The sequence below is a fragment of the Achroia grisella genome, unplaced genomic scaffold (assembly GCF_030625045.1).
Source record: "Achroia grisella isolate CSIRO2021 unplaced genomic scaffold, CSIRO_AGI_Agris_v1 utg1433, whole genome shotgun sequence".
Lineage (NCBI taxonomy): Eukaryota > Metazoa > Arthropoda > Insecta > Lepidoptera > Pyralidae > Achroia > Achroia grisella.
In genome coordinates this window covers 461273-474336 of record NW_026712632.1, presented here as the reverse complement: position 1 = coordinate 474336, position 13064 = coordinate 461273, and the positions used below count along the sequence as shown (strand labels likewise).

At 35.3% G+C, this 13064-nt stretch overlaps 1 protein-coding gene across 1 annotated transcript in view; it reads left to right on the top strand.

Annotated features, from left to right (window-relative positions):
* Positions 1-13064, top strand: part of LOC131855473 (heterogeneous nuclear ribonucleoprotein L) — a 528919-nt gene that overhangs the window by 502182 nt on the left and 13673 nt on the right. The window contains exons 7-10 of the mRNA XM_059206751.1: positions 5725-5820; positions 11201-11280; positions 12085-12180; positions 12918-13028. Of these exons, the coding sequence (XP_059062734.1) occupies positions 5725-5820; positions 11201-11280; positions 12085-12180; positions 12918-13028 (383 nt within the window). The remainder of the gene's footprint in view (positions 1-5724; positions 5821-11200; positions 11281-12084; positions 12181-12917; positions 13029-13064) is intronic.

Genomic DNA, 13064 nt, shown 5'->3' with positions numbered 1-13064 from the left:
ATATTGCCTTACAATAGCAATCCTATTGCCTCAAGTTGAAATTATTGCTACAGTGATTTCAGTATGTTAAAGTAAGTCACCAAGTTTAACGAGAACTAGTAGTTTGAGGACTACTTGTTTAAATGTTTGGTTCAGGCAAGGGGGAAATGTTATAGTCGAATTCGTTTGTTCATGTAGGACTTTATAACTTTAAGCATTTATATTTATTAGTAACACTAACCTGTTCAAAATCAAACTCAAAATTATTTCTTCACTCAGGACTTTTCGTACTATATATATACATAAAACTATAGTATGTAAGTTCTAAAGTTTTTTTTTAACTATAAAAATAGTATAGGGTACTAAATATAAGTTGTTGAAAATGTATATCATTATATAGTATAAAAGCAAGTCTCGTAGTGGTCTAGTGGTCTAGCACACCGCTTTACTATCCGATGGTCGTGGGTTCGATTCCTCGCAGGGTACAAACATTTGTATTCATGGGTATGGTTATTTGTATCGGTCTAGATGTTTTCTATGTATAACTTACACATAAGTTTCTTGCTCATTCTTCTTGTGATGAATCTGCATTCCGAATGATCGGTAGAATCAAAAAACTTGACTATACAAAAGTGCATGTATTAAGTTTATTTAATTAAAGATTATTTCTATTTTGATTTCTATAATATGTACTTATTTACAAAAAAAATGTATCCATGTATTTATATCACTTGTCTAGTACCCATAACACAAGCTCTGCTTAGCTTGAGACTAGATGGCGCTGTGTGAATTGTCCTGAGATATTATTATTATTATACAAAAATTCTCATCTCTCCTCTTAAGGAGAGGAGATGACAACATATCCCCGGCAGAAGCACAGTCGGCCGGGGTTCAGGGCCCCAGGGAGAGAAACCGGCGTACAATGCGGGCAGAATCTAAGAGCACCGCTTTCTGCATTTTTCCCGAGAGTGAGCCGCCTCGGAATCACAACCGTCTGAGATGTTGTTCCAGACTGGTTGGGATAAGACCATTCACCGACATAACGATTGGAATGATTTCGGTGGACATCACCCCCCACATTTCGGTCACCTCGTGAGCCAGGTCGAGATATTTTCTCTTTTTCTCGGTTTCGGCTTTCACGAGGTTCTCGTCATACGGTATGGTGACGTCCACGTGATTATTATTATATAGATTTGCACACGTCTAAAGTGGAACGCAATGAACAATAAGTAGCTTTGACGTAGTCTAGTGTTTTGAGTAGTCATGCTCACTAAAATGTCCAGACTTGTGGCGGCGTGGTGGGCCGGGTCATTGGGCTCCCTAAGATATGGTCGAGCGCAGTGATGGCTGGCTCATCCGTCACACTCGTGGATGGGTGCTGCTTGCAGGGACTGGTCTGCTCTTATTAATTGTTTAACCAGTTGGTTATATATTCAATATTTTTTCTATTTGAGTATTTAATTGAATTAGTGCTAATTGGTGGTTTGTATTCACACACTTAAACTTAAAAATGTAAAGTAATAATAAAAGTATTTAAAAGAGCAACACGCAAGTTTCTTGCTCGTTCATCTTGTGAGGAGACAGCTTTCCGAATGAGCGGTAGATTAAAAAATGTAATGACTATTCAAAAGTGCTTCAATGTAAGTTTATTTGAATAAATGATTTTCTATTCTATTCTATTTTAATACAATCACGCTGTATATCAAACAACGTGGTGGATTGTTATTTTAGTGGACGAGTCCGTTGCTCTTTGCTGTCGCTGAAAATGAAAATAAAAGTTACATGTATATCGCGTGCCGTAACGGTCGGCTGGCTCACACCTGCCCAAATGAAGTATTTTATTTTTTTATGGACCTCGCCGCTCGTTTTTTACTATATTTTCGCATCATACCCGTACTGTCTACTACATGGCTGGATATATATTAAATTTTCAGACAACACTGAAGTTTGAAATGTCTGTAATAATTTTTATTTATTTATTTACTAGCTACTCGCCACGGCTTTGCACGGGTGTATATGTGTTATACATATAAACCATCCTCTTGAATCACTCTATCTGTTAAAAAAAACCGCTTCAATATCCGTTGCGTAGTTTTAAAGATTTAAGCAAACGTAGGGACGGACAGACGGCGACAGTGACTTTGTTTTATATTATGTAACTAGCTACCCACCCCGGCTTCGCACGGGTGTACATGTATTATATATATAAACATTCCTCTTGGATCACTCTTATCTATTAAAGAAATCGCTTCAAAATCCGTTGCGTAGTTTTAAAGATTTAAGCAAACATAGGGACGGACAGACGACGACAGCGACTTTGTTTTGCTATGTAATTATATACCAGGACGATTCACATACCGCCATCCAGTCCCAAGCTAAGCAGAGCTTGTATTATGGGTACTAGACAACTGATACAAATACTTAAATATATTTGTTCTGTAAATACATTCATAATATTCATAGAAAACAGACCGATATAAACAATCACACTCATGAATTCACCGTTCGAGGAATCGAACCCGCGACCATCGGATTTTACGTTTCGCAATTTACGGGCCATGTCGGTCACTCTGTTTCTTCTGCGGATCTCCTCATTTCTGATTCGATCACGCATTGAAACTCCGAGCATAGCCCTCTCCATTGCCCTCTGAGTGACTCTGAACTTATTCATAGTTATAACCATCAGGTTAATACCTAGTTATTTAATCACGATGGCCAAATTGACCTGACTTATCATCACCTTATCATCGTCCACTGGTGCCCCGCCAGCGCATACCGTCAGCGTAGGCGGGTGAATAATTGCATTATCATCAAATTCAAATTCAAAAATTCAAAATATTTTTATTCATGTAGGTCTATTACAGACTCTTATGATATGTCAAATCTACCGTCAGTTCGGAATGATTTCGAGATGAGAAGAACTGACAAGAAACTCAGGTCGTATTTTTTTTTAATGTTGTACATATTTACTATAATACTATTTCATTTAAATTCAAAATTGGGAAAATAGAGTGACCACCAGCATATGCTATATAAAAAAAAAAGTAATAAAATCTAATTAGTGTTCGCAACCTAAACAGATCAGTCCCCACAAGCAGCACCCGATCACGAGTATGACGGATGAACCAGCCATCATTGCACTCAACCATATTAGAGGGAGCACATCGACCCGGCCCACCACGCCGCCACAAGTTTGAACTTTATAGCGAGCATGACTGTTTCAAGTTACTCCACTACGTCATTTATATTATTTACAGCATAAACTGTACCAATCACAGTTTTCACCCATTACAATATTTAATTTACAATATGTCATTACTAAATTTAGAATAAGTTTCTTTAGTGTTTATTACATTATCTATGTCAATGGGAAAGTTATATACCTCCTAATAAAAGTTAAAATTGTAATTAAGTCCACGCATTGTAGTCATTCAAGTAGTCGTTTATTTTATAATAAGCTTTAGCGCAAAGTGTATTTTTTACATGTATCTTAAATTTCCCTTCACTTAAATTCAAAACATTATCAGGCAATTTATTATAAAAACGTATTCAATGTCCCATGAAAGATGTACTTATTTTTTTGAGACGAAAACTAGGCATATTCAATTTATTTTTATTCCTTGAAATCACTTAAAAAAATTACCCTGCCATAATATATGATATCAGTGCCATAATCAGTATACACAAAATGCATTACAACGGCCAGAGGTAAATATTTTACACATAAACAACTCGGCTAATTGTTTAAAAGCATCCACCAACCTTGATTAATTGCTTAAAAGCGTGCATTTAACGTGAAAACAGAGCATAATTTTGGTTTTTTTATCAATAGCTCGGTTGCTTACTTTATGTGATAGAATTACAATAGATGGAAAACAAACAGAGGTGGAGTCTTTGTATATATGTACATATATAGTAGCTATTAAAAATAGGGGTTGGTTATGGAAAGGTGAAAATTTAGGGATGTGTGTATATCTAATGGATCTTTTTGTCCAAAAAAATGTTAAGGGTGGACAACCCTGATCACTTAGTGGTATGAAAAATAGATAGTAACCAATCCTCAGATGTACTGGATATGCATATAAAATTTCATATAAATCGGTCAAGCCGTTTCGGAGGAGTATGGTAACTAGCATTGTGACGCGAGAATTTTATTTGTAAGACTACTAGCCCCGGCTTCGCACGGATGTTCATGTATTATATATATAAACCATCCTCTTGAATCAGTCTATCTATTAAGAAAAACCGCATCAAAATCCGTTGCGTAGTTTTAAAGATTAAGTATATATATATATATATATATATATACAGCAACAGACAGCGACAGCGACTTTGTTTTACACTATGTAATGATGTTGTAACATGTTTATTTTTAACTAAAAACTTTGTATATTTTACTTTTCTTACAATCATCAATGTAATTATTTAATCCCATTGCTTTCACCTAAAATATGGTCGAGCGCAGTAATGACTGGATCATCCGTCATACTCGTGAACGGGTGCTGCTTGTAGGGACTGGTCTGCTCTAATCACTATGACTGATTTCCTCTTATTAATTATTTAACTAGTTGGTTATGTATACAATATTTTTTCTATTCGAGTATTTACTTGAATTTGTGCTAATTGGTAGTTTGTATTCACACACTTAAATTTAAAAATGTAAAGTAACTAAATTATTTAAAAGAGCAACACGCATGTTTCTTTCTCGTTCTTCTTGTGATGAGACAGCTTTTTGAGCGGTAGATTAAAAAAAATGTGATGACTATTCACAAGTGCTTCAATGTAAGTTTATTTGTATAAATGATTTTCTATTCTATTCTATTCCAAAATATCCGGCTGCTCAACTATTACAAAAACTCTACCCTAAGCGACTAAAAAGAAACGACTTTATGTAATATTCGCAGTATTCTTAAGGACCAGATCCTCCCACTGGGGTGAACATTCCATTCTTAGTTACCACACCTAAGAGATCTGCTTATAGTTACCGGACTGATGATAGGAAAGGGAAAAAATCCCATTGCTAAACATAAAATTCTCTATAATCTTTATTTAATTTCTAGTAGTTAATAAGCATAAAAAAATACTTTTAATTGAAGAGTTCTAAATAACTTATAGTTTACTATGATATTACTTTTTTAATTGAAAAAGCTGTGTGAATTAAGTAACTTTTTAAAATAGATATAGTATCAACACATGTGCTACATCTGATATATAAAATTCTCGTTTCGTGTTTATTAAGGAGCCTATACGAAACGCCTTGACCCCATTGCTAGCAATGTACCAGGCAGGGATGACCTCCACGAGATTCCACCTGAAAACCATCATAAATTTGTTCACGATTGGCTAACTGATCTGTCCTCATGCCAACCGCAAACAGCATATCTCTCAATAACGACAATATAATAATAAAAAGTACCGTAAGTTGCCGAAATTAGTGAAAACTGTGCACGTTTTTTTTCGCTTTATTATCCTATCCTGTAATTATGCACTGAAAACAATATCACTTTTAATATATAAAATACTTATAAAAATACCTAAGGAAAAAATCGCTGTACAGAAAAAAATTGTATTGACCCTTGATTTGTAAAACATTGAAGAACGCCGGTCTAAACTATATACACTTATCATTATCCTACACGCTTTACGACGTACACATTTGTATCAAAACTATAAAGATTTTACGGTAAAAATGAAACCGAAATGTTTATTGGAGAAGTGTTTGGATATATCGGATGTCATCTGCAGATCCCAGCAGCTCCTCGACGCAAGCGACCACAAGAGCTTGCAGCGACGACTCCTGCAGTCAACACAGTCAGCATTCATGTGACCACTCCCAGAATGGTGGGTACCCGACGACCCTGGATGATGTGATGTTCAACTAATGTTTTGCCGGAATGCTTTCAAATGATTTTTATATGTTGATGATACAGTACATCCCATTAATTTTTTTTTATGATAATTGTATCATAAGTACTAGGTATTATTGAATTAAAGACGATTTCTGCTTCAACGTTAAATACAAACAACTTATATAATAATATTTATACATTTAGCCACAATTTAGCAGGTATATTTATAAAGATATATAATTGTATGGGTTTCTTAACCCATACCCTCAACCTTATATTTACAACAAGTGGATTGAAATAAAACATACATATACAATAATTACGACAATATCTTTATATATATATATATACCTGCTGTATATTTATAAAGGTATATAATCTGCTTTATAAGCTATAGGCAAGTGTTAGTTATATATATTATCTGTATCCTGAAGAGATAACAACCATAGTTCCAAAGAATATCCATTTAATATTCAGATATTACGATTTGATTTTATTAATAGATGTTTCAATGTATTCTACAGATTTCTGTTAAAAAAAATAGGTGTTCTGGGATGTACTGAAGTGATTATAGCATGTTGATTAACTATAGTTGATGTGTGTTACTAATATATATAACGATTTAGTATAAATTTACTGTTTATAACAATAACAGAATTACTGAACATGCGAACAGTTAAGATCTCTTCATATTGTACTAGCAGTAACAGCTCCGCTCCTATTGGTCGTAGCGTGATGTTCTATAGCCCGTAGTCTTCCTCGATTAATGGGCTATCCAACACTAAAAGAATTTTCAAAATCAGATCACTAGTACAGGAGATACCGCCGAACATGTAAAGTCACAAACTTTATCTCTATATAAAAAAATATAATTAAAATTATAACAAAAAACATAAGCTATACAACGTTAAAATCATTATCGACACCCTATTTCCTCTGTTGACTATTCGACTACAAAATCTGATCAATAGTACCGGAGATTACGCTGAACATTCAAACTCAGAAACTTTACCTCTCTATAAAAATATATTAATTATATGTACAATTTATTACTTATGATTAGTCACATCTACGGTCAGGTCCTAATGTTTTCTTAGGTAAGAACAACTGACAAGTATCAGTCACTTTTTTAAAATGTAATTCAAATTCATCATTATAACAATACATATTAAAACTTAAATTTAATCTGAATACAGTAACTAACAGCATATAGTAATAACACTTCATTACGCATAGAAGAATAATACAGAGAACAGAACTAGAACAATGGAAGAGGATGTACTGTGCTGACCCCAAATAATGGGATAAAGTCAAGACAGTGATTTTTGCCAAGCAGAAGAGGAAACTCCACTACACATCCTATGTGGTTGTAGCCCACTCATGCATAAACGAAATATCTCCTTTTGAAAGTATACACTATTTCCTGAGGAGATAAAAACTATCGCTCCTAAGAATATCTTTCAATTCTTATCCCTGACGGGTCTGGGTAGCGGACTTTAATAAGGGCGAGTCACAGTAGATCTATACAGGTCGCAGGGCTACAGGTCTTAGCACCTGACAATAGCCCAAAACCCTCAATAAAAAAAGATGATTAAAAGCAATCATTATTTGATTTATGCATTATATGTACAGAGATATTTATAAAAGTATATGGACATTTTGTCACTTTCTTTCACATCATGAAAGTAGTCAGAAAGAAGAAGACAAAACATATTCAATAGCTACAATTTTATTATACAAATACTCAGTTTCGGGTTTCTTAACCCATACGCTCAACCTTATATTGACAACAAGTGGATTGAAATAAAACATACATATACAATAATTACGACAATTTGTCTGTACATCACTAATTCTCTACAATAAACTATTGAAACGAATACATGACTTTGATTTCAAAATACCTTTTTTACTTGAAACCTTTGCATGCAATATAATACGAAATTTGTCAACAAATTGAGCTGAAATGAACAGATGTAGCACTAATTATTAAGATAATAATTAAATTAATGTATATTTATATTAATAATTAATTTAGTATTTAATTAACAATTAATTATTATTTAGATAATTATGTAATTTGAATTAATTTTCAATAATCGTTATTATTTATTTATTTATTTTCGGAAAAACAAGGCTATTTAAAAACATAGTTAAATGAGAACGGCCACTTATAGGTTTTCACGGATAGAAACGTAATATAAAATAAATTACAGTACTAACACGAGAGGCGTGATTCTGTCATAAATACTCATAAAATCATATATCAAAAAATGACAATCTATTGCACCAATAGAATTTAATACATAAGAATTATACAAAAAAGAGATATGGAAGTACAAAAGGCGGTCTCATCGCAAGAAGCAATCTCCCCTCTGATCGATCCCCCGTACAATTCAAACGGGGACCGATGTTACGGCCTGAGCCGAGGTTCGAACCCCTAGCGGTGCCCTCAGATAAAGTCGTATCCGTCAGGCGGGAGCTGGGCTTCTGCCGCTCTATAAGTCCTTCCTTTGGTTTGGAGTGCCATCTGCACTCGCCCCCTATCGTCCGGTGAAGCTGTAAAGGCCAGCTGCGGCCAACAACAGCATTATGTAGAGTAATCCGAAAATTTCTATTGCAACTTTGTTACATAAATGACTGGCTACTAGCCCCTACTTCGCCCTGGTGTACATGTATTATACATATAGATCTTCCTCTTGACTCACTCTATCTATTAAAAAAACCGCTTCAAAATCCGTTGCGTAGTTTTAAAGATTTAAGCATACATAGGAACGGACAGACAGCGACAGCGACTTTGTTTTATACTATGTAATGATATGAGACAGACACAGCGTGGGAAGGCCTCCAGCAAGGTGGACCGACGATCTGGTCAAGATCGCTGGAAGGCATTGGATGCGAGCAGCGCAAGACCGATCGTCGTGGAGATCTTTGGGGGAGGCCTATGTCCAGCAGTGGACGTCTTCCGGGCTGCGATGATGATGATGGTGCTTCTTCTAGAAAGTCCTATCAATGAATATCATATCATAAAAAATAATTATTCAAAAGTGCTTACGTACTTCGACAAAGATTACTTGCTCTATTCTTTATCTGTGAACTCGACTCAATTTGATTTCCAGTCGACTGAACGTCGTTATGGGATTAAGCACTTGAATGATGCACGTTTTTTTTTATACCTGACAAGTATTTATAGGTAAAACTAACTTAGAAATGAATCTGTGAAAGTCGATAGAGTTTCCTTTAAAAACTAATAGAATTATTATTTTTTCTTTGTTTATTATTCTGTTTAAATTATTATATTGACAATTAGCAACACGCGACTTCGTCCGCGTGGAATTGTACTTTATTTTCCAAAATGAAAGAAATTTTCTAAAATAAAAGTAGCCTGAGTTAGTTCAGTAGTATACTAGCTGTTCCCGCGACTTTATCCGCGTGTAATTTATCTTTATTTTTTTAAATAAAAGTAGCCTAAGTTACTCCTTATTACATCAGCTACCTGCCAATAAAAGTCCCGTCAAAATCGGTCCAGCCATTTCAGAGATTACCCGGAACAAACAGACAAATTGTAAAAAATGTAATTTTGGTGTATGTATCGTATTTATATTCATATGCATGTAGTAAAAAACGGTTTTATCAATATTACAAACAGACACTCCAATTTTATTTATTTGTATAGATAATTTCGTATTTTGTACCCTCGTTAATTTAACAACCGTGTTAAGATGTAAATTAGTGGATAATCATGTATAATTTAGTTTAATTAATTGCACTAATATATTATAATTACTCTAGAGTAATTAATTATTATTAAACATTACATACATATAACTTAATGATATGTTAAATAATGGAAAGTTAAGAGTTAATTATAATAATTATTCTATTTTTGGAAATTGTTTTGAAGTACTTTGTTAGGGAAAGTACTATGTATATATATAGGGAAAAATATGTGGAAGCGTCTGTCTCGTACCTGTATGGTTCTGCGGATTTCTTGGGCTTCAGGGTCTCGAAGGTATCTTCGCTAGCTTTCCAGTTTCACAGTAGGTTTAACACAGTTCTAATTTATTTTAATTCACAACACAATGCGCGCGCGCGTCAAGGTCGCTGTATGGTCAGTTCAGTACTGTAGGTAAGGGAGGGGAACAGAAACTAACGACTCTAATATAATAATCTGTGCTTACGATGGTACAGGGTAGATTTTTAACAACTTATTTCCCTATAATCGTACAAAAATCTTATTTTAACTGGGGTTGAATTTGCAACGAGTTGAGACTTTTTTGTTATTAAAATATTGTTTCTTTGGAGTAACTACTTTTCTAATAATATTAGTATTTATATATATTCTATAATATAATAATTTTGCTTCGGATATTTCATTTTTGTTAACTTACTAGATACCCATCTAGGCTTCGTACGAGTGTACATGTATTATATACGATTCGCGAGTCCGCGTGGAAATTAACTATAAAAGTGGCCTAAGTTACTCCTTATTACATCAGCTCCCTGCCAAAAAGTCCCGTCAAAATAGGTCCAGCCATTTCAGAGATTAGCCGGAACAAACAGACAGACAGACGAAAATAGTAAAAAAAATTCTTTTGGTGTATGTACCGTATTTATATTCAAATGCATGTAGTAAAAAACGGTTATTTCAATATTACAAACTCCAATTTTATTTATATGTATAGATAAAAATTCCTCAAGAATCACTCTATCTGTTAAAAAAATCCACTTCAGAATCCGTTGCGTAGTTTCAAAGATTTAAGCATACATAGGGACGGAAAGACAGCGACAGTGACTTTGTTTTATACTATGTAATGACTAGTAGACCCGGCCACTCGTTGCTGTGGCTAAGGTTCTGGAATAAAATAATATTGCGACTATAAATTGAGATGTAAGCTATCCTATCTTTCAAGTTGGATCAAATTGCACACAATGTGCAAATCAAATTTGCAATCGGTTTAGTGGTTTAGGACTTCATTGCGGACAGACAACATTACACGTAATTTCTATATATAATGATTAACTTATGTACGTCGTCCCATTGGGACTAATTGGCATTAATTATTTAAGCATTTGATAGACTTTTGTAACTGTAATTTTTTTTTTTATACTACGATGGTGGCGAACAAGCATACGGCCCATCTGATGGGAAACGGTTACCGTAGCCTATAGACGCCTGAGACACCAAGTGTCACGTGCGCATTGCCGACCCTTAAGAAACCTTAATATACCCTTCTTGAAAAACCCCATGCTGTAGTCTCGTAAGAAAACCTCGGCAGGTAGTTCAATCCATAATGTAAGTGTACGCGGGAGGAATCTCCTCTAAAGCTGTCTTGAGACCACTCAGGTTATATGTATGCCTGTATTTACAGATATGGAGTACGGCAGCGGCGGGCCTCCGCCCCCGGGGATGATGAAGGACAGACATGGACCGCCTCCGCCTCACCACCAGGTAATAAAATAAACTAGGTCTCTTTCTCTCTTGTCATTTGTACAATAAACTAGCACTATTTCTCTGTAGTAATTTACACAATAAACTAGCTCACTAGCTCTCTTTGTCACTAGTTATTTATACAATAAACTAGCTCACTAGCTCTCTTTGTCACTAGTTATTTATACAATAAACTAGCTCACTAGCTCTCTTGTCATTTGTACAATAAACTAGCACTACTTTTCTGTAGTAATTTACACAATAAACTAGCTCACTAGCTCTCTTTGTCACTAGTTATTTATACAATAAACTAGCTCACTAGCTCTCTTTGTCACTAGTTATTTATACAGTAAACTAGCTCACTAGCTCTCTTGTCATTTGTACAATAAACTAGCACTACTTCTCTGTAGTAATTTACACAATAAACTAGCTCACTAGCTCTCTTTGTCACTAGTTATTTATACAATAAACTAGCTCTCTTTGTCACTAGTTATTTACACAATAATCTACCTCTCGTTTTCTCCAGTCATTTATACAATAAACTAACCTGCGGTGATACCCGTCTGTAATACGATCCACATTAGATTAAATCACCAGTCATGGAAATATCGGTGACAAACTTAAATTAATCTTTCTAATTTAGATTTGTTAACGGTGTTTCCATCACCGGGAAGTAAGTCAGAACAGTAAATTAGGGGCATGCTCACCTCCTGCCAGCTTGGATTCAAATATAGGTATATTCCTATCCACGTGATACTATATTTTTTTAATATACAATGTTGGTGTCTGTTATTTTTTATCATATGGTCATTTGGTGTATTTCAGCGTGACGGTCGCGGTTACGGACCTGAAGGGTACGGCGGCGAAGGCTTCGTGCCGCCACCACCCATGCACCACCCGCCCATGCCGCCACAAAACCAGGTAATTCACATCTCACTCAATTAAATTCTCTCATTAAATCTCACTTAGTGCTAGTTAGTAGTTTGTATTCACACACTTCAACTTAAAAATATAAAGTTTCGGGAGCCAATCCAATCGATCCGCTGTCCAATTCAAACGGGGATCGAAATTACGACGGCTTGAGCTGAGGTTCGACCGCCTAGCGGTGCCCGTAAAGTCGTATCCGTCAAACAGAAGCTGGCCTTCAGCCGCTCCATAAGTCCTTCCTTTGGTTTGGAGTGCCATCTGCACTCGCCCTCTATCGTCCGGTAAAGCCATAAAGCCCAGCTGCGGCCAACAGCATGAGAGTAGTCGGAAAAAAGAAATAACTAAATTATTTAAAAAAACAACACGCAAGATTCTTACTCTTTCTTCTTGTGATGAAACAGCTTTCTGAATAAGCGGTAGAAGGAAAAAATGTGATGACTATTCAAAAGTGCTTCAATATAAGTTTATTTGAATAAATAATTTTCTATTATATTATATTCACATATCTAATGCACGATCTTAGAAATCTGACGCACCTATGGATGGTCGTGGAATCGCAAATAAAGGTATTTCCCAAGATTGAACTACCCGTTAGTTTAAATCTAACTAACTTGACCTCATGCTCATTTTATCATCCTCCACTGCCCCGCCAGCGCATTACTCGTATACCGACAGAAGTGTAGATCTTAAATTATGAATGGAAATTAATGAAAACCTTGTTTATTTTCCAGGGTGGTCCACCACAGCAAGGCGCAGTGATGATGGTGTATGGATTGGACCCGCAGACTGCCAACGCCGACCGCCTGTTCAACCTGTGCTGCCTCTACGGGAACGTTGTCAGAGTGAGTGCCATCATTCAAGAGGTCTTTGGGGTGTAG